Raw genomic sequence first — 22,772 nt, forward strand, 5'->3', positions numbered from 1 at the left:
CCCTGCAGCATCTGTACTGCGTCTAGGAGGGGAGCTTCATCTTCTCCACATGACGCTCGTCCTTGAGATTGCTTTAGGATGCATGACCAAACAAGGTTTGAGTCATTAGTATTCCATCTCTTTGCTTACTAGTTTCCCTTTTCTACCTTAAATATCTCCTCACTGCCCACCATACTGGCACCCTAAAGTTCTCCCAGTCTAATGGCTGTATCACCCAGTTGCACCTTCTGGCTGATGGCAAACAAGAACTTACACAGCTTTGTAATAGCTTTTAGGATTTGTCATAGTTTTCCAAGGCAAAAATCCAGGAAGAAATTTGCCGTTATACAGTTTGCGCCACGTGGCTCTGGGAACTGTTTTGTGTTGTATGTCGATCCGATGTCTAATGCGGCAGGGCTCGCAGTGGAGCTGTCCTACTCTAATATTTCTGCTTTCATGCTCAACAATTAATATTCAGCCTGAACTCAGAGCGTATTTTAATTTTCACGTGTTGTGATCGTTATGAAAAGGACTGATGTGCCTCTGAGGCAAAGCATTACATAGCTGCCTCTGTGGCTTGGACCTCTGAAGTAATACCAGAAGTCTCTGCAACCTCTATTTAAAGTTATTAGTTGAAAAGACCATAGTAGGATCATCAACCTTTTAAGCAGCTGGTAACAGGCAGAAACAAAAGCTTTTGTGACGTGTTATGGTAAGGGAAAACTAAGCTTACGTTTCATCTGTGTTGGTAATGGAGTTCTGAATATCTGGTAATTATCATATAGAAATGTTGTGTTTCAGTTAGCATGTCTCTGGAGTTTTACTAGCACGGGATTGTTTGAGAATACCATGAATTGCCTTTGTGGTGGGTTGACCGTGGCTGGATGCCAGGTGCCCACCAAAGCCGCTCTATCACTCCCCTCCTCAGCTGGACGGGGGAGAGAAAATATAATGAAAGCCTCATGGCTCAAGATAAGGACAGGGAGAGATCACTCACCAGTTACCGTCACAGGCAAAACAGACTTGACTTGGGGAAATTAGTTTAATTTATGACCAATCAAATCAGAGTAGGATAATGGGAAATAAAAGCAAATCTTAAAACACTTTCCCCCCACCCCTTCCTTCTTCGCAGGCTTAACTTCACTCCCAATTTTCTCTCCCTCCTCCCCTCTAGCAGCGCTGGGGGACGGGGAATGGGGGTTGGGGTCAGTTCATCACACGTTGTCTCTGCCGCTCCTTCCTCCTCAGGGGCAGGACTCCTCACTCTTCCCCTGCTCCACCATGGGGTCCCTCCCATGGGAGACAGTCCTTCACGAACTTCTCCAGCATGAGTCCTTCCCACAGGCTGCAGTTCTTCACGAACTGCTCCAGCGTGGGTCCCTTCCCCAGGCTGCAGTCCTTCAGGCACAGACTGCTCCAGTGTGGGTCCCCCGCGGGGTCACAAGTCCTGCCAGAAGACCTGCTCCAGCCTGGGCTCCTCTCTCCACGGGGCCGCAGGTCCTGCCAGGAGCCTGCTCCAGCATGGGCTTCCCACGGGGTCACAGCCTGCTTCGGGCATCCCCCTGCTCTGGCGTGGGGTCCTCTGTTCCTGGGCTGCAGGTGGAGATCTGCTCCCCCATGGACCTCCCTGGGCTGCAGGGGGACAGCCTGCCTCACCATGGTCTTCACCACGGGCTGCAGGGGAATCTCTGCTTCGGCGCCTGGAGCATCTCCTCCTCCTCCTTCTGCACTGACCTGGGGGTCTGCAGGGCTGGTGCTCTCACATCTTCTCACTCCTCTCTCTGGCTGCTGTTTCTGTGCCTCCTGCAACTTTTTCCCCTTCTTAACTCTGTTCTCCCAGAGGCGCTACCACCATCACTGATGGGCTCGGCCTTGGCCAGCGGTGGGTCCATCTTGGAGCCGGCTGGCGTTGGCTCTGTCAGACATGGGGGAAGCTTCTAGCAGCTTCTCAAAGAAGCCACCCCTGTAGCTCCCCTGCTACCAAAACCTTGCCATGCAAACCCAACACAGCTGTGGAGAGGTATGAGAAAAGTTTTGGGGGATTCATAGAATTTGATGAGTAAAAACTAGATGGAGTAATGAGTTATTTCAGTTTCCTCTGTTAGAGAGAAGAGCTCTTTGGAGGCTTTTGGAAGTACTTAAGTACCTATTCAGCTGGAGGTTGGTTTGTTTGGGGGACTTCATATAAAACATTGTCTTTAATGGAACTACTTACAGATCTTGGTGAGCCCATGAAGTCTTTCGGGTGTCTGAAGAAAAAGTGTCAGATTGATGGTGCTTGAAATGGAGGTTCATGTCATACCATAAACACAGCACAACAACAGCAACACAAGTTTACTCAAATAATGCAGCAGTGGTGAGGAAAATGCCTTTGCAGTGTAGCAAACTGTTTCTTCTCTATCATTTCACTTCTTGGCTCCTCTGCTTGGACCAATGTACAAAGTAGTGATGGTGGTGTCAGAGAAGTCTCCTTCTTTCTTGTTTCTGTGAATACGAGTACATATTGCTCCTAGATGCAAAGCGATACCTGCATTCGAGCTTGTCTGGTGTGCAAATATTCTTACAACACACATCAGTTCAAAAGAGATGGCTATTAATAACATTAGGTTAATAGACACAAAAATGTACTGTTGCTGAAAGATGGATAAACCCACATTGGAAAAACTGTTCTACTTTAGCTTTTTTTTGCCAGTGTTTTAACTGCACAGTAAAACAAGAAGAAAGTAGATTATAATCAAAGCATTTCCATCTTAGTTGTAAACAATTACAGCAATACTTGCATGGATGCCACATTAGAAGAAATTTACTGGATTCCATTCTAATGCAATTAGAGCTAATTTTGTTCTTTAAATGAATAAAAGGTCAGCTAGTAAATCTAGTTTATCTCAAGTCCAGGCTTCAATAAATTGTTTTATTTAATTTGTTGTAAAAGATCTTATCCTTAATGGGCCTAGCTCTTATTGGTTTGCTTGGGTTCTAAAATATTTATGACCACCTTTTTAGATATGATTTGAATGATATGTTGGAAGGGTTTTTCACTGTTTTTTTTTTTTCCACTCCAGTGTTATCAAGGTAGATTGCTAACTGAGTTAGCATAGGAAGGAACTAGAGATGCTATCTTTTTTTAAAAAAACAAAACAAAACAAAAAACCACAGCTAGTATAGACTTCTAAATTTTAAATTGACTGCAAATGATGAGCAGAATTTAATACTTTTATTCAATTGCACCATGGTTTCTTTTTGTCTAGTTATGTTTTCTTAAGCACAATCATTTTTTATACCCATAAGTTTTTAAAAACCGTATCTATTGATGAGGTGTTGACATTCCAGCTACTACCACAGTTGACATAAACTTCAGCAAAAGTACGTGCTGTAATTTTTAATACTTCAGATAAATTGATTCTACATTTAAATACAGTTTTTAAGAAAAAACACGTGGCTTCTGACACTAGTGCCAGACCACAAAGCAGAGTACCACTCACTGGTTGCTGTTTCAGTGCTTCTGTGACTTAGAAGCAGGATATATATTTTTTGTGAAATCAGGTCTCCAGATCTACCTTAAAATTTCAGGCTTTTGCTCCAGACTTGTACTGCATCATATCATAGCTCTGCCATCAGCAGGGAACCTGGAAACAAGACATGAGAAGGGGAAAGACAGGTCTTTTAACAGTGTTTAACTTGTAAACCTGACCTGCTGCTCTAATGAAGTTGCCCCTTATCTTACATATTTTTAAAGCGAGTAGATACGTGACTTTCTCCAAAACCAGATCACACACATGCTCAGATAATTATGCGTATGTGTTTATAAAAAAATGTATATTAAATAACCTGTGGATTGTAAAATAAAATCCTAAAAGGATTAAGGGATAGAAAAATTTTTGTTATCCAGATATTTAATTGACTCCACTAAAGCTTTTTATCGCTTGGTAGGATATTATCAGTCCAAGGCCTAACTTACATTCGTTTGGAGGCTCACTCGACTGCATGATATCCCCATGACAAAAGGCACCAGCATAGCTAGCTGACATCCTTTGTAGGGAATCTCAAAGCCAAGTGGCAATATAGACCAAACCAGAATCTGTCCTGTCGCTTTCTGTTTTATTACACCGAGTTTCTGTGATCGTCCACCTGAGAACTTCTACTGCAGTTAGGTGCTCATGGTACGTATTTTTATAAATAGGCAAAATAGCATGTGTCTGAAAAAATGGAAGCCTGAAAGGATAAGCAGCTTGAGAAAATCTCCACATTGAAGCTATAACCCGACCTGAAACACAGTTGGACTGTTGGAGGAGTTTATTTTTCATAAATTTACATGGTTTGGGTCATCACTGCTACTTGCTCAAGAATTTGTTATTTTAAGTGCAACCACAGCTGGGCAACAGAATTGCACTAAAACAGTTCTTTATTCATACTTTTTGAAATTCTGTAAAACTTCATTATCTAACCTGCAGCATGCAGAGTACCACCAAGTTTATTATAGGGTAATGTTCTCCAAAAACCAGATGCCTAAATGATGGATCTTCTATCTGCAACAAGCTTTAATTTATGTAAGAGTTGAGCTGCAGACTCTCCAGAGAGTGAATTTTCTTGGGAAAACTACACACACACATACACAATCAGACTTTATAAAGGTAATGGTACCAAGGGAGGAGAGAAGACGACGGTATTAGCAAACCCATCAATAGCTTTTTATTGACCTGGTTGAAGACAAGAAATTAGGCAAGGACCACGGTGGTATTCCCCTAAGCTCACTGGGGATCTGTAGTTGCTGCTGCAACATGAATATGTATTTTTTTGAAAACTGCTCAAACTCCCCGGGGAGCTGTGAAAAAAAGCTAGATACCTAAGACAGGACTTTGCTATTAGCTTCAATTAAACTAGAATTCTGCCCTATGTAGTTTCCAAGAATGCATCTTATTTTTAAAGTATCATCTTTGGTGGATATCCAGGATCTTTCATTTTTAATAGGGTTGTTCTCGTACAGATAAATCAGACCACGTGAAGAAACTTTGAACTTTGAGTGCTATTTAGTGGAGAGCTACTCAGACTTTGATAATTTAGATGACTGTCTTCATAGTGTTTGCCCACAATAGCTGAATAATGGGGTTCATTAACCTCCCTGTGTAGGCATACCCAAATTGTTTGCCTCTAGCCTTGGCTCCCTACGTGTGGCTGGGGAGGAAAGGATTGGCTTTTTATTGACTTGTCAAGCCGTAGGTTTGCATTACTGGCCAAGTAGCTCATGACCCATTCCATTTATTTCACTGTTTTGTGGTGGGGAAACAGGTAAAGGAATCCTGCTGGAAGCCCCTCCTTCCGCACGTTTTTATGAATAAGAGCAGTGTTCGGAGCAGTTAAGGCACCGTGACCAAATCCTCCAAAAGACGTAATGCAAGCAGCATGGGGCTATTGTGGGACACAGCTGTGGGCGGTGTTGGTTACCCTGCGAGACGTTGCTTATTCAACAGAAAGCTCTGGAGGAGAACTTACTGTGGAATTAAAGAGGAGGGAAAAAGTGATACTTCGGGGAGAAAAATGTAGAAGGATAAACCACTGCTTGGAAAAATTAAACAATAGAGTCTGGGCAGCAAAAGTCTGTGTTTACTGCAGTACTGATGGGTATCCCAATTATTTTACAGCGTAGCACTTAGCAGAGAAAGACCGTGTTAACCGTGTGTTAACAGAATTAATGCTCTGGGTGTCAATCCAACTTTTGCTGTAAGACGGAAAAGAGCACGTAACGGTGAAATAATTTTTTTATATGATCAATAGACCACCTAAGTGAGGGGGCAAAGTAATGGGAAATGATCTTGCTCCTCTGCAAGGCTGCAGAGGTGTGCGTAAGGAATTCCAGTGATCTTTACAGCTTTCATAAATCTTTGTGTGTGTTTGTGTGTGTATATACATACCCACATTTTTCTGTTCTGTAGTCTTTTAAATTGTAAGAGCTGGAGGACTGATTTTCAATGCCTTTTTAAATGCTGAATGTATTTTAATGAAGATATTGTCTTGGGTATGATTCATATCCCCTTCCCAATTGTTCTTTTTTAGTGTAAGATATTGGCCCTGATCCTGCAGTAAAATCCCCATGTGTGGTCTTGTATCCATCCAAAAGTCTCCTTCACTTCAGTGGAGGTTCCCCAGCCTCTCCCTTGCTGCAGGATTGCAGCGTTTACATGCAAAAAATGAAGAATACCATATCCCTTTTACCAAAACAAGTAAATGATCATTTTTGTTTATATTTCTAGAGGTGATTTAGAAGAGTTTTTTCTTCCTTGAGTGTGAGTTATTTCCAACTTCAGATGTAGTCCTTAGCTTTTTTCTTCTTTTTTTTTTTTTTTAATTACTGAAGCCACCCCAACTAATTATTCATCCTGTTTATGGAAGGTGGTAGGCTGTGGCAAATTATTTTCATTTTGCTGCTGGCCACATTGGGTGATGACTCCAAAAGTGAATCCTTAAAAAGGCTTGAGTCATTAGAAAACAAAACAATTTACTGTGAGATTCTTTGATTTTGCTGCTTATTGCTCAAGAGTAAAAAAATTGTACACTGTATACCACAATTAAAAAAAAAAAAAAAAAAGAAAAATACTTCAGGCAGGTTTAGACACATAAGCAAATTGCTTGTCTAAATGGGTATGAGCAGCTGCCCTTATAAAGCACAACAGAAACCGACCAAATATGTGTGAAAGATTAGAAAGGCAGATGGGTATTTGTTTAAAAAATAGAATTTGCTCCATAGAAGATGACTGCAAGAGACTGATTTGTTCTTGTCTTTGACAGAGGTGCTTCTTTTTATTCACTCTTTTCTTGACGTTTTTACACAAAAGTGAGGAAACTGTACAGACCCACAGATTCATGTTATAGTTCCTGGGAGCTGGATGTGGGCAAGAGAGCCGTAAAGAAGTAGCCATCCGTAGACACAAAAGACAAAGGTGGTCCTACCTGAATTTAGTAGAGTTGTCCTGCGAGCAATTGATCTCTAGTTGTACGGAGCCTCCAAGTTCAGGACTGACCGGCTCGCTTGGTTCTTTCAAAAACACGTCTCAGTAACAAGCTGGAAATTACAGTTTGCTGGCATAATTTTGTGGTAGTTAATAAAATTTGTACTCTACACTAGCTCTCATTAAAGAGAGTAGATGTAGGATTGGTTTATGGGCAAGCTTCTAGATCATGCATCCCATAACATACCCCAAAACAAATGACAATAAAGGGCACTTTGCAAGGAACACATAAGAGAAAGTTTGCAAAGAGCTCATTGGCATAAACATGTTTTACCAGCTTCTGGTTTTGCTGTTGAGAGCTCAGCAGAAGGGGATAATGCCAGGTGGTTTTCACATCGAAGCTCTGAGCAGCTTGTTATTGATGATAAGAGAGGAAAGAAGATGAAAGATACCAAGACGCCACGCTACCAGCTCAGTTTTGTTTTGTCAGACTGGCAATGAACCATCCGGAGATGTAAGTCAGAATGGTGAGAAAGAACGGGAGGGAGATTTAGGAGTCATCGGCAGAAGGGTGTTTGTGGTTGTTGGGAGAAATACCCTGCTGTAACAGATACGGAGGGCGGAGGCCAAGGGCAGAACTCTGTTTCACTTAAAGTAATGGAAAAATAAACAGTAGAAAACCTGTAATTCAATTTCAAGAGTGCAAATGCCCATAAACCAAAGGAGTTACCTAGAAATGTCAGCTGGACTGAAGACCTAATGGATTCAAAAGTGGTGTTTTCTGCCTGTGGGAAGGGGGCACTTGTAGCAAAATGACTACAGAGTGAATTGTGTGAATAACTCAGTTCCAAAAGGATGTTAGGAATAAGCATCGTACCTCTAGGAGAAGAAGTCTGTTAGCAAAGAAGTTACATCTTCAAGGCCAAAGACTGTGGAGGTGAAGTCAAGCTTGGCGGAAGTCAAGCTGAATTAAATGTTGTGAAGGATATTGAGCAAATAGGAAAAGAAGGGAAGAAGATGGACCATGGAAATGAAGACAGGGAGAAGATGAAGGATGATATCAGTATGAGCAAAGAACAGAAAGAATACTTCAGATCCTATGTTCATTCTCTACTGAGAACTGGGACAAGATGGATAACAGCAGTAGGTTGACAGTGGTGGAAATTACCGTAATGAATTGGGAAGTAAAATATAGGGACCTTTATGCGCTGAAGTCAAGGAATGGGATAATCTTTCTCCCAAGTTCTAGAAGAACTGGGTTGTGAATTTGCAGACTCAGTGACAGGTAATTTTTAATATATTTCTTTTTATTTTAAAATGCAATGTTTGTTAGATCTATTTTTAATAAATAATAGAATAAATAGAAGTGCTGAAGAAGGGAAGAAAGGGAAAGTGATTTAGACACCCGCTGACAGCGGTGCACATGATTATAAAACAAATTTTGGAGGAAGAGCTGATTAAAGGCTTGGAAGTAGTGGAATAAAACACAGAACGGAAGTAAACCATGCCAACAGGCTTGATACCAATCTTTGATAAGTAACTGATTTTCTAGGCTAGCCTAGTCCAGTTGGCAGTCCCTGCAAGAGACGCAGCTGGCAACAGCTGATTTTTTGCCGTGCATCTTGGGTATTTGTTTCCACCACCAATGCTGAGAGCAGCTGCCTCCACCTCCCAGTGCGGAGTGATTTCTTCTGGACTGGGGAAGCCGTCTCTGGGTGCAGGATCAAATCGCTTCCCTTCCAAGGGAAAGTCACAGCTGCGGTGGAGAAGAGGTGAGACACTGGCACGTGAGTAGTTGGAATAAAGTTGACGTCTGTCCTACCGTTGAAAGAAGGAATGCTCTCTTCTGGGTGAATAGAAGATGGCAAATTCAAACTGGATTTCAGGAAAATGTTTAATACTATCACTCAGGACATTCATAGTGAAGCTGGCAAAGGTTGGATTAGCAGAGGAACTGCTCAGCAGTAAGGAACTAGCTCAAAGGAAGATAGCAACTGAGAGTTGTAAGAGAGCTTATATGACCGGAGAGGAGGTTACTAGTGAACATGCTCAAGGATGTATTTCAGGACTGGTTTGATTTAATAATTTCATTTAAAATTTTGTCACAGAAGGAGGTACAACACTGATGCTTTTTGTTGGCAGTAAGGTTGAAGGAGCATGTCAGTACAAATGAGGATCTGATGATTGTCTGGAAAGAACTGGATCCCCTTGAAAGGAAAAATGGTATTTAATTCGGTAAATGAAAAATTGCCGTTAAGGCTTTGCATTTGAAGTGTACCAATAGAAACTTCAGCCAGAAGTAAAGAGCTGATCAGTAGGTGTATCGCTACGGTAGGTGCATTAAGTGGGTGAGGGATCGTTAGTTGATCACAGAACGACAAGAGTTGCCAACATGATACAAGTGTGACCGTAGGATGCATTGCAAGAGGTAATTTTAGCAGAGACAGTGAAAGTGTCCGGGCCATCATATGAGAACCTGTTGACACTTCATCTGAAATGTTATATTCAATTCTTGAAGGCAGCTTGTCTTCAGGAAGGATGAATTGGGAAGAGCAGGTGCAGAGGAAGGCTTGGAGCACTGTTAGAGGGAGCATAGGGGAGCCCGTGTTATGATAGGAGAGGGGAGCAACTTTGTGTGTTTAGTCTAGCATGTGAAGAGGGGATATGATTGCTGGCTACAAATACCTTAGGCAAGCAAACATTTTGGAGGGAGAAAGCAATTTAAGCTAAAGAACAACATTGGCACAAAAAACAAATGGGACTTAATTGGCTATGAATGTAGGCTGGCAATTAGAAGAGGTTGCTGTGCAATCAGAGCGGTGACATCCTGGAACAGGGTAATGGTGGGAACAAAAAGCTAAACCGGTTTTAAGGTGAACCTCAATAAACTTGCGAATGGGATTAGGTGCCACGATGCCTGTAAAATCACTAGACTCATTTGCCCGGGAAGGGATGTTTGCGGGGTTTTGCCATAGTGATGAAATGGAGAATGGGCTGTTGAGCTCCATGTGCACCATTGAAGGTCAACACGCTTAGGTGGAAGTTGTGCCGTTTGTGTGAGACCAGGCAGCGTCCACAAAAATGGATGATATCTTGGAATAAGTGTTCAAAGTTTATTTTCCTTGATAGAGAAGAATATCACTTTGCAGGCAATTTATCACATGAAAATATTTATATTTTTTTAATTTCAAGCTTAAGCACTGAAGTCTTTCCACTTGCAAAATTGCTAGGGGCTCCGCTGGAGGTTTGATACATTTTGGCACTCTGCAAATGCATGAGTTGGTCATACCGCGTATTTGTGAAGCTTGTATTTGCCAATATGACCTGTTGGCACAGAATAAAATATTCAGCAGGGCATAAGCGATAAAAACTAAATTTCCCTTTCTAAAAGTAATATGGGAATTAGCCTACATTACAGAGCTTAAATTACACTGATTCTTCTCCAGGGTTGGAATAAAATTTTCAAAATCACCTCTAATCTGGGAAGAATCTAAACCATATGGAAATCTTCCTGATTCCCCTGGGTGGTTTTGACACTCTTACCCATAGGTCTTCGACTATTCCGTTTTTTTCTGGTGCAACAATCTCAGTTCCAGGTGTGAGACTGTTGCAGTGATAAAATAGTTACACCACTTAACTTTCTAGTATTGAGGAACTTATATCAAAAAAGGAATAGCAATACTAATAGATAATAATACCACTCGTAATAATCCAAGTGAGTTGTACTAGTTTTGATTACGTCAGTGCAGTGATGGTGTCATTTTCCTACATACAAAGACCCCTTTAGCTCCTGCTCCTTACTTAAAAATGGGTCATGGGTTCAGAAAAGAATTAGGACTTTTCAAATGTTGTTTTTCCTTTGGGCAGAGAAACAGCTTCTTTGGAGCTCTGCCTTTGAGAAACAAAGATTCCTGTGATTTTTCACTAGACCTTTCAAAGTACTGATACAGCATTTTTTTGGAGCTCATCACCCGTAGCAATCACTCAGCCCTGTGGCTCATATCCTATTTTTGAAAAGCCATTTCCTTTCGGTGCACACGTCTTTTCCCTGTGTTTATATCAAGCAGTCAATGGGGCTTTCAGCCGTAAGGATCAGAATGAAATCAAATAAATTACTTCCAAAGATAGGAAACCATTTCACACCTTGGAGCCTCATTTTGCTCCAGATGTAACGTGTTACGGCTCATGCCAGTTAGAACTGATTATAAACCAACTGACCTTGTTGCGACACTTAAAATCTTGGTAGAATTTGCACTTTGCCTGCAAGTCGACACTTCATTTTCATCCTGTTTGGGTTTGGATCTGTAGCTGTGAACGGGGTGATTGCCCCGGAGTAATGATTAAAATAGGTTTTCATTCACTCTATCATTATGAAGAAGTGCATCACTACATGCGTTCAATTATAAATGCACGGAGGTTCTGTAAGAAATACAGTTCCTGCTAGCATTTAAGAAGAAATCCAAAGTGAATTTAGGTTGCACACAACCAGATGCACAGTGTTTACATTAATTCTGTTTTTTTCTTAAAGGGAGTGGTAGCCTTTAGTTATGATTTATAGAGATTTTTATTACCACATCTATTCCAAGGGTTCTCTCACACCCCTTCATTCTGGAGGAACGATTTTGCTTCAAAAACAACTTTAATTGACTTTTTATCTTTCAGTGTAGAATGTGTTTGTGATATATTGTCAGGCAAGCAGCCTGCAGAGAAGTGTAATTCTTGTCTCAGGCCTCTGAGTGTGTTGATGGTGGATGATGTTAATTTGTATTCGCTTACCTCAAAAAATACTAACCCAGCCTCAGTTTTAGAGTTTTTGGATTGGGGTGGGGAGGGAGGTGAAATTTTTTCTTATTTAATATTGTACTTGCAGACTTAATATACAAGTGGTGATTTTGGAAGCATATGAAAAGCATACTTGGAAAAGAAGGTATCGAGATACGTATGGTGATGTCCAAAAGTAGAGTTTAAACCCTAGCAGGGACCTAGGTACCAGGAGGATCGAAGCTTTGCTGTAGTGAGTACCGCCTACTTGCAGTGTGCTCTGTGCCTCACTTTTCCTGTCTATAAAATAGAGCTCATAAATCTTGCCATCATTTACATAGTGTTTTGATATTAGGTTTCTCTCCAAGTCTGAAGTAACATTAATTATTAGTCGTGGGACTGCTATTTCCCTTTGATTTCTCCCCACCTCCATATTGCCGTGTATGCAGCCCCTTCTTCGGGACAGAGGACAGGCTAAACCACCCTCGCTGAGATTACTCCATCACCTCTAATGGTGTAGCACAAAGCCATTCATTTCTCCACTCTGGAGTCTGAAGTCTCTGAACTTTATTAGCCCAAGGGAGTGGTAGGCCCAAGCGTGCTCCAAAATGCCGATCTCCTGTTTTGATAACTGAGCTCTAAACCTAAGATAAACAAGCTGCCCTATATACTGAACATGTCCTAATTGCACACTTCAAGCAAACCAGCCAATTGATGAGTGTGTGTCGCCCGCTAATGAATATTTGTAGTTTTGGAAGTAGTCGTATGTGTTATTCCTTGTAGCTTCTGCAGTTGTTAGCAGAGTGGCTTTGAAGACCCTGTCAGGAGAGGAACCTGACTTTATCTAGACCAAGAAACTGTGTAATTTAATTTCATATGTTAGCTGGGCATGGTCACTCTTATTCAAATTGTATTAGCTAATACTGCTTTTAAACTGTTTACACTGTGTGCAAAGTTGTGTTTAAAATCCTACTAGCTAATACATTTCTTAGTCTAGACTTGGGGAGGGTTGACTCCCTGAAGAACTCATAGCAGGGCTGTTTACTTGTTGGGGGTAGAAGAGTGAGGCGGGGAAAGAAGGAGTAACGATGTTTGAAAGCGTCCAAATTACTTCTGCTGTGCCAAATATTTTGCTGTCTGTCCTTCTCCTCGCTTTTATTATTGCTAAGACTTTTTTTACTGAAAGTTGGCTCTCAAGTCGTGAGGGTGACTTTGCAAACCATGCTGCCAACCAAGGTCTTAGGCATTCAGCGTTGGGAGCCAGGGCTCTCTGTGGGAGCAGTGGAAGTAGGAAGGCACAGAAGAAACATCTGAGTTGGGGTGGCCAGGCTGGCAAGAGCCCCAAGGGGCCTCCCACTAGGACTTCCATTGAACCAGAAACGCATCGTGGACGTCAAGAGCCAGAGAGAAGACTTTCTTGGTGGGAGAGAACAGTGGGTTTTCAGATGTATCCCACTAACAGGAGAAAGAGGCTTGATCTGATGTGTAGGTTGCTCCCAGGATGGCCTGGTAATAGGACTTCCTTCCTTCTGCAGGTCACAGACAACGTAAATTAGGAGTCCTGTACTTTGACTCACAGTCTAGCACGTTACTGACGCATAGAGCCTGACCTCCCAGATGAGGTACCTGACGCAATCACTAGGACATCAAGTGGTGTGAATGTCTTCAGTGTTGCTGATGGAAATTCATCTAAAGCCTTTTAGATTCTGCTCCACTCTTAAGTTTCTAAACTGCCTTAGGTTTGGTTTTCACCTAGTCCTCATAGTAGGTCGTGGAAGGTAGGTGTGATGCTACAGTTGGCAGGTTAGGCAGGAGTACCAAACCCAGTGCCCTGTTTCCTTTTGCTAAGTCTGGGTTTACTGTAACTTGCCACAGTTCTGATTTAGTAGTGCAAGTGGCATATCTTGGGAGAAAAACTCTATTATCTCAGCCAAGCATAAATACTGTATAATTCCAAGCCCTTCTCAAATGATGGCTTGGATTATTGACTTGAAATGCAGACGTCTCCAATCATAGTGGTACTGCCTTTTGAATATCATAAGAGAGTTGCAGTAAACTCTCAAGTTGAATGTAAAATTCCCATTGACAGTGGAGCTGGACTTTCCTGGTTCTCAGGAGTTGTTGGAATTTGATTTTCATCATGGTTTTCCTACTGATGTTTCGGGTTTTTTGCTTTCTTAAGATATCCTCCACTCTGGAATGTCTAACCTTTCTTTAAATCGCCTTCTTCCTACAGTCCCATCACAAATCAATTGCACTCCCACAGTTACCATTCAAATATAAATAAGTTAGTTAAATGATTTACCAAAATGTGGTAAAACAAATAGACCTATCCTGTGTTTTGTTTGAGGGTTTTTTTGTTTTGTTTTCTAAAACATCCTTTTCCTTCTCTTTATGTTTCTAATCTAGAGCCTTATAGTAAGGGCTTTTTCTGTCTTGTCCGTTAAATTGCATGCACATCAATAACGCTGTGTATCAACATTCGTTAATAAATGTTGGGTCCTCTATGTATCCCCCTTCCTGGTCAAGATTATTCTATACTGTGTATTTACTAGAGCTACATCCTGTCTACTTCAGCTACTCAAGTAAGTAGCAATATTTTAACTGCTGAGTATATAGTGTGCGTCATTTATTTGTCCTGGCTAGATCCACTGCTGATTTCATAAACATTTGGGGAAAGAAATACCAAACTAGCAAATATTTGGAGAACCCCCTAATGTAGGATCTTAAGAGGATGATACTGTCTCTCGGTTTGAAGATTAAAATCAGTGCTGTTCACAGCTGATTAACTTTCCTTTCTAATATTTCCCACAAATTGAGCTAATGTAGTAAAACTTAACGAAACAAGGTTTAGTAAAGCCACAGAGAATATTTATATGACAGAGAGCTACAGAGCCGTTCAGGCTGTGCTGGCGTTCACTTTATAAAGGCTCGGTGCTTCATCCTGTCCCATGGATGGGTGTAGCAATGACAACAGTCCTTCTGTTGGATTGAAACCCAGCCTCTTTACTGACTGAAAGGTGATGCGAATTAGCTGCGCTATATTTTCTTTACGTCTAGTCGGTGATCAATCGTTGCTTTCTTTCCCATCAACTCTTAACAATCCTCATTTTTGGTCTCATTTTGACAGAGTCATCAGCAAAGTGGTGCCAGCTCCAGAGGTCAAACCTTCCACTCCCGTGAGCCGGCCCAAAACACCTCCACCCGTGCCATCACCGGTACCAGCTCCCGTTCATGTCACCCCTCCTCCAGCTCCAGCTCCTCCTCCTCCACAGCCCACCGTCTCGCCGGTCCTCATCCCACCACCCTCTCCAGCCGTCTCGGCAGCCGGAGGCTCCAAAGCTCCGGTCAGGAGCGTGGTGACCGAGACCGTCAGTACTTACGTGGTAGGTAACACACACTGCGGCATTTTGTCCCGGTGCCGGTGACGTTCATCTCTTGGATGATTGAGCCCCTGGGTGACTCATCCCCTCCAGCTGATGGTCCCTGGACTTGTGATGTTCCTCTCTATTTAGCTACTCTTTGTTCAGCCCTTGCTTCCATGCACGTGTTTTGAGGGGTTAATAACTGGAAACGCTACTACTTGGACTGAACTTTTTTCTGTGTTCCCAGTTCAATATTTAAGTTTCTTCTAACAAGTTCAGTTATATCCCACTCGGTATTTTCTGCTAACTGAGCGAGAGCATTTATTTTTGGAGATGGAGATTTTTTCATAGATGCTTTCAGAAGTGCTGAATTGAAACCTCAAATGTCAAACTCACCATAGATTTTGCTGTCAGTCAGGTCAAGTACAAGACCCTCATACAACATCAAGAATTTGACTTAGCCCTCATTTGAAATGTGGAGAGTCCACTAATCTCTTTTCTGGGTTCCTCAACATACAGAAATTGCAAATGTTTGTGCACCTCAGGAAGTCTGTAGATAGTTCATTAGTCTGCAGTTCATTAGTCTGTTTGACATACGCTCTGGACTTGGCCCCTATCTGGCAGCATTAAGACTTCTTCATTCCTTTAGAAAACTCTCCCATCCAACATGATGCAGGAACAACATTCTCTAAAAGAACATGGACGTACCTCTAGGCAGGACTAGGATTGCTGTGCTACTGGAAATTTCTACGTTGGATTCAATGTAAAATGGAAGTCCGTTTCTGATCATTGAAGAGCAGCAGATACCATTAAGAACAGGAGCAGTGGTGTTATCCTTCCTGACCTGGCAAAGTTCCAGCGTGGTTGGTGACACCTTGCTTATCTGTAGTGGGTAGCAGTTTAAAAATCTGCATTTAGAACATTTAAAACACCCAAAACTTGCTTTTATGACAGAGTTTTCTGTGCTTTAATTGCAACATATGCATGATTTTTTCTCCTTTTTTTAATTCCTGTTTTTATAATGGTTCCTAGTGTAAATCTACCTCTCCGTTTCTAACGGAAAAGGTGCTCTTCTCTTGCTGGACTTAAACTGTTGTATCATGTTACTGGTCACTATTTAAACAGCTGCTACATTTCACTCCCGAGTTAGTTACAGCACGGGAGGACCTCACATAGGCTGTGCCTATCTTTAGGGTGCAGGATACACATCCTCACCTTCTGTATCGCAGGCGTAAATGCAGTGTCACTCTTACGTATTACAGTAATGCCCAGAAGCTTGGAAATTCACTCTGAGAGAGGAGCATTTCCAAAATACTGTACTGCATCCCATTTTCTCCAGTAAGCATTAATAGCAAATAATTTAGAGATTATGTTAGTTTAAAGGAAAACCTAGAACTTTGCCTAGGTACTTCTGGTGGCAACACTCTTAGCACTTTATGGAGGATTCAGAGGACGGGTAGGCTCCAGTTTATTTCTTTCTTTTACAACATTATAGTTGAAACCAGGGCTTTGCTGCATTAGGATCCTACAGGCAGAGAGACTCCTGATGTGAGACATTTGTAATTCAAAAAGCTGAGAGAGAGAGGCTGGGGAAGAAGGGAATAATTAATAACTATTAGCCTCTCGTATGAAGGGAATCCAGGACACAGAATGATGAAATGGCTTTCCCCAAGTCGCACGGGAAAGCTCTTCTAGAGATAAGATTGGAGCCAGTGTGACAGAGGTGCGCAACTCCTTTCTGCAGGGGAGGACAGGAGGATGATTTTATAGCTTTAAAAAAAAGATACGATGTGGGATCTCCCTGTAGGATAGCATCTGAGCCGGTGTGCTCCGATCATTAACTCTCAGCGGTTTGTACTAAAATAGCATTCAGCAATCACGTACTGTCCCTCCTTCCAGGACCCTTGGCTCATTAAGGAGTGAGAAGTTAGGCAATATTTTTAATTTAATTTAAAATTTTATCCTCATTCAGCAGCCCAAGTTCTTGTTTAACGAACAGGCAGAGGTTTCAGTGATTATAGACCACCCTACCCCTCTCCAGCCCCTGAAAGCCTGAGACGGGGTATTCCACAGACAAACATCCCCCGTGAAAAAACTAAAGTTTGGAGAAGTCAGGGTATATGTCTCTTCTAGTGGGACACCACGAGGCAGCGCTGCCTACACCTGGCAGCCCAAACCTGGATGGGATGCCTGCCAAGTGCCGGCACCCGCGCCGGAGGACGCTGCGGGCGCAGCCAGGTCGCTCGAGCGGGGCGCGAAGGGCCGTAGCTGTCAGCCCCGCGGCGTTGCTTCTCTGCAGCACCCTGGCACGGCAGGATTTACCCCACAGAAAGGGCTACTACGGACCTTTTCACGCCGGCTGCGGACGGTTCACCCGCGGAGCAGACGCTTCTCTACCAACTTAAAATGACTTTGCCAGATGTGAGATTAGATGCGTAGATAGGGATGATTATTGCAATCAATCAGCTTTAACGTCGAGTTCGTTTTATGACGTCGCCTCCGCCGTATCGCTGTTGGGAAGGGGATTGTTCCCTGCTTAATATTCCTGGGCTTTGTATTTTCCAGTTTTAAACCACAAAAAAGATTCAGGGCTTTAAGAGGAGTCAGTCAAGAGTGGTGTGCTGGTTGCAGCTCTGGTACATTCCTATTGATTTTTCAGGAAGTGGTGTAAGATGTACAGACCACCGTGTAGTGTTTGGGGTTTTTTTCCTAAGAGCATTTGTTTGGGGCTTTTCATCTACTACTTTTTAATATCATCTTTGTAAGTTGTACAGATAGCAAAAAGTTACTGCCTTAGATACGTGTAAATGCACAAAAGCTGAGAACAGAACAGTCTGTGTTTTTGAGAGTCAGTGATAAAGTGCCAATCTTCATAAAGAAATGACAAAATCAGGGTAATACCCCAGACATTTTGTACTTTGTATTGTTAATTGCACTTCTTTGGGTGGATTTCGTGACATTTCGCATGTATGTTTTTACAAAGGAACTGTTAAAGAAACCACTTGAAATTTAAAAATACAAATAATGGGTCTGGCAGGATATAAACATAACAAAATTTCATAGAGCTCTGATTATGGTAAATCCAGTAAGCAGCTGCCTAATACTGTAAATGATCTGCCTTTCTCGTTTCATTCACCCTTTAGTAAATTGTACTGCGACATAAATGTCATAAGGGGAATGGAAAGTTACTCAGTAACAACTTTTTTTATATCCTGATCTTATCAGCTAGTTGAAGTTGAAGACTTTGGCTAATAAGTAATACGGCAATATATACACATGGCACTGTATATTTTACATGCATATAAAACTGTTATCTTACGCAGGAGGCTGCTGTTGCTCCTTCTTGCCATTAACAGGGTAGAATTTAAAAAGTCGCGATAGGATAGACAGAGAAGGAATTGTGTCCTTAAGCCCTGGCTGCTATATGTGAATGCCTGTGCTTAGGTCGGGTGGTATAACTGGCTTTACTGGTTTACAGGGCAATACAGAAAAATGCATGCTTTTGTCATCATGTACAGTATAGGAAAATCAATTAAACATAAGGCCGAGCACTTACGATTGGAGAATTTGTAAATAACAACAGTGACCGCTGAATAGCTTTGTTGGCTAAGCAAGAAACTTATGTTTAAAAAAAAAAAAAAAAAGTCAATTTTGCTGCCTGCTTAGCCCTGAAAACCAGCTAACTTTCCTTTTCTTTGCACCAGATCCGAGACGAGTGGGGTAACCAGATCTGGATCTGTCCTGGCTGTAACAAGCCAGATGATGGCAGTCCAATGATAGGTTGTGATGACTGCGATGATTGGTATCACTGGTAAGTTGCTCTCATCCATCCTTTTCTGCTGTTCCCTGGCAGATTGGGGCTATGTTATTAAACCTTTTCTTTTTTTCTGGTTCATGACACTGGGAATATTTGAATGGCTTTGCTATGTCCAATTTAATAATCTGGAAGATATTTTTATCTCTGTTTCTCTGGAATTTGAAAAAGCAGATTTTAAGCTGCAAAGGAGAGTTACTTTTTAATTAATGGGCACTGGTGATAACAGTTGTTTTTGAAACTGCTGGGAAATATTGCTGATACCGGTAATTTCGTGAGAACTACAGGATTATGAGCATAGTGTATACAGATAGACATTTCAAATTATGAAGCATTGTATGAGCAGTAATATAAATGTCAGCTCTTATAAAAGGGTTGGAAGGAATTAATCACTTTTTAGGCATTTTCTTAAACAGCTACATAAAATCGTAAGGTTTTTTGCAGATGTGTTGAAGAAGCATTTGAAGTTATTTTAAATCTAGCCTATTATACCTGAAAGTGTGCTTAGATTTTCTATTAAAATAACATTTCTTATCGAGCGTCCTTTTGATATTTTTTTTTTGTTTCAAAGCAAGTGGTTTTTAGGTTTCTGTTCGACCATTATATTCGTTAAGATAATGATAATATAATTGCTGCATTAATTTGAAGGCCAGATCCTGTCTCCCACCGGAAAGTTTCATTTCTTTGGCTAAGAGACAAAAGTAACGTTATTCTACCGAGATGATACGATATTTTTCCCGTCCTTCACAGGCCTTGCGTCGGGATTACAACCGCACCCCCGGAAGAGATACAATGGTTCTGCTCCAAGTGTGCCAACAAAAAGAAGGATAAAAAACACAAGAAGAGGAAGCACAGGGCGCACTGAAGTTTTTGCAGCGGACTGAAGTCGTGCGGTCGCCGCGGCACCTTCTGTCCCGACCCTCACCCTCCATCGCCGGCTGTTGGGGTTGTGACTCCGGCGTGAACCGGGGGCGAGGAGATGCTCTCTGTCGGGGGCTGTTGTGTTTCGCAGACCGTCTGAGCCCAGGGGGTTGGATTTCGGTACATTCTGATGCTGTGTTTCACCTACCGAGGGAAATTTGCACAGAGCGCTATATGAATGAAGACTTTGGTAGTTGATGGTACCGCTCCCGCTCCTGTGGCTCGGCAGCAACAAAGATGAATGTTGTAAATACAGATTATCTGTCCTATTCTTTCTCGATTTGCTATTAATCCCTCTTGAACCTTTGCAATAAGGTGCTGAGAGGAGGAGAAAATGTAAATTGCAGTAAGTTGTAAACTAGAAGACCTTCTGGAATGATTTCTGTAGTCTGGATACAGTTCAGCCTCTACTCCTGCTGAGCCAGATAATCATAATGTGGAAATAAAAAGTGGCTGGTAAATATTTTTGTGATGAGAATATATGAAGCTTTTTTCCTTGATTTTTAGTACTGACATAAAATAAACACGTTCAAGCTTTTGTGATATATCTTCTATTTTTAAAAAAAAAAGTTTCTATTGTGTCAATTTTTTTCTTCCGTGTGAATTTATTTCGGTGGACCTGTAATATATTTTATACTTTGGTTTTTGTTTTTTAGTCCTTGTCAATGTACCTTTTCATTGCTTGTACATTTCATTGGTGTGTAAAAACACTTCCCATTAAAAGATTTTCACACGTGTAAATACCTGATATTTATAAAGTACTTTTTTTTTTTTTAATTATTTTTTAGGGCTTGAGGATTTTTATTCTCATTTGCCTGAGAATACAAACCTAGCAGCTATTAAAAGCCCGTGCGACATACGCCTGTCCTTATGGCTTTAAGGGATTGGCGAGATCTGCCCCAGTGGTGCGTGCACGAGGAGTCGGCCAGCACCATAATTAGGCCTCGATTCAGATACTTAAACATGTGGTAACTTCTTAAGAAGTGAGTAATCCTATTGCCTTCAAGGAGCCTGTTCCCACACTTAGTTATACAAGTGCTTAAATGCCTTCTGAATTGAGAGCTTAGGCCAGGGGGCTCTGCACTTTTAATGGTAGCTACAGTGTGTTAATCTGTAGCTGGAACTGAGCTTTTTTTATTTTTCCTTTTTTTTTTTTTTTCAACAAGTGGTAGCGAGTTTGCCAAACCGATGGAGCTCGTGTTTAGATGGAGGAGATGCAGAATGGCGTCGAGGCCCCAAGATGCGTTACTTTGCTTTGTGTATCCGCTTGGAAAGACCAATAAAGTGAATACGAGTTGTATTCCCCTCTGAAAATGAGGGGGGAAATTGCAAAGAAAAAAAAAAAGGCAGTATTAGATATTGTAATGCAGTGGGTCTTAGAGCTAAATAAAATACAAGAATAAATCTGGAAAAGAATTTATACCTTTTGTTTCCAAAGCAATTGCAGACTTCCTTGGTTAATTTGGGGATATTTCTACTTTAAACCATACAGTGAGAAACGTCTGATGTTTGAGAATATAGCCCTTTAACCTGTTGCACAGATATTAAGATTTATTTTTTAAATGCATCCAAATTGATATTAATGAGAATGAATTAGTCATGTTTTTAAAAGTACCAGTCTAGTTAGGGAAATGAGGCTTTGCTGATAGAACTGTTAAATTGCAAATCAGTGGAGATATGGATGAAATTGGTTTATTAAAAGTGCACTGTTACCTTCTTTGTTCATGCCACCTCATTTATATTCTGTTCCTGCTAATTACCAGTCAAGAAAGTTCTTGGGTTGGATTTTTCTTTTTTAATTTTATTTTGAATTGTTGAATGTTGCAAACCGGATTCTTGTTTTTCTCCACGTGTAATGTGCAGACATACAAAATACACAGTCTTTGGTCATTTCTGGTCGCAATAATAAAGAACTAGCTTTTGGTAAATTGTTTATCCATTTCCTCCTCCTCCCCTCCGTTAATCAGAACTTCTCACATTTAATCAACTAAATTATTCAAGGTGCCACGGGAGGGCTGAACTTTGCCGTTTCGACGGCCGTTCAGGTATTTCTATGCATGCTTGTGCGTTGCCTGCCGCCGGGTTGGTTTCCTACCCCGGGTTTTATGATTTTATAAATGACCCCTGTGGCAATAAAACCAAAGCATCGTTTTCAGGAGGCTTGTGTGGCTGACGGGATTAGTAACGGGAGAAGGGACCCTTCACCTCTGGGTCATCGGTCTGAAGCCAGCCTTGGTCCGTAGCCATGCAGAGCCTGCCTCCCCTTTCACTTACGCTGGTGGGTATCAGGAATCGGTGGGATAAAAGAAAAATCAGCTTCCAAAAATAGTTGCCCCCCGAGCAGCCGTGTGCCATGGACCTTCCTTACGGCCCCTCGTACCGCCCAACGCTGAGCGAGCCCAGCTGCTTCCCCAGATGTTTGTATTTGCTGCTATAACTTCACGGGTTGCGTTTCTTCTCCATAAACTCTGCCAGAGTTAGGGCTGCTCCCTTGATTGCCTGCTTCATTTTATGGTTGGGCATTTGTGTTCTTCTGAATCCTTTTACGATTCGGGTTTTGGACACCACCGTCCCTGGGAATAGGGCACAGCGGGCGGGTTGCAGGTTGGTTTGCTCCTTGGATGTCGTGGGAGAGCATCAGTGTCTCTGGTTTTCCTGCCACGGAGGGCAGCTTCATCCAAGAGGGAGGCCAGCTGTGAGCACTGCCTCTGGAAAACGTCTTATTTCCACGGGTAGTTGGAGCAGAACTGGTTCAAAGTTTAGAAAGTAAAGAATGAAAAAGTTTTCAGCGAGGGGAAGACAACGCGCCGTCTGCCCACGGTATAGAGAAGACGGATGCAATTTTCCCCCCTTTACTGTTGCACCATACGTAGTGGATTTAAGCGGTGCAGTGAGTATTGGTAGTAAATATTCAAGAAAAGAGCGTAAAAGCTATTCCGTGAGAAAAGCTTGTTGAATCCTGCCTTTACTCTGGGGCCAGATGATTAT

At 41.8% G+C, this 22,772-nt stretch overlaps 1 protein-coding gene across 1 annotated transcript in view; it reads left to right on the forward strand.

Moving 5' to 3' along the window:
* Positions 1–21,501, forward strand: part of TAF3 (TATA-box binding protein associated factor 3) — a 120,978-nt gene extending 99,477 nt beyond the window's left edge. The window contains exons 5-7 of the mRNA XM_069801575.1: positions 14,815–15,070; positions 18,754–18,860; positions 19,614–21,501. Of these exons, the coding sequence (XP_069657676.1) occupies positions 14,815–15,070; positions 18,754–18,860; positions 19,614–19,728 (478 nt within the window). The 3' untranslated portion in view covers positions 19,729–21,501. The remainder of the gene's footprint in view (positions 1–14,814; positions 15,071–18,753; positions 18,861–19,613) is intronic.
* Positions 21,502–22,772: the final 1,271 nt, after the last annotated feature.

Source organism: Haliaeetus albicilla, chromosome 14, assembly GCF_947461875.1.
Source record: "Haliaeetus albicilla chromosome 14, bHalAlb1.1, whole genome shotgun sequence".
NCBI lineage: Eukaryota > Metazoa > Chordata > Aves > Accipitriformes > Accipitridae > Haliaeetus > Haliaeetus albicilla.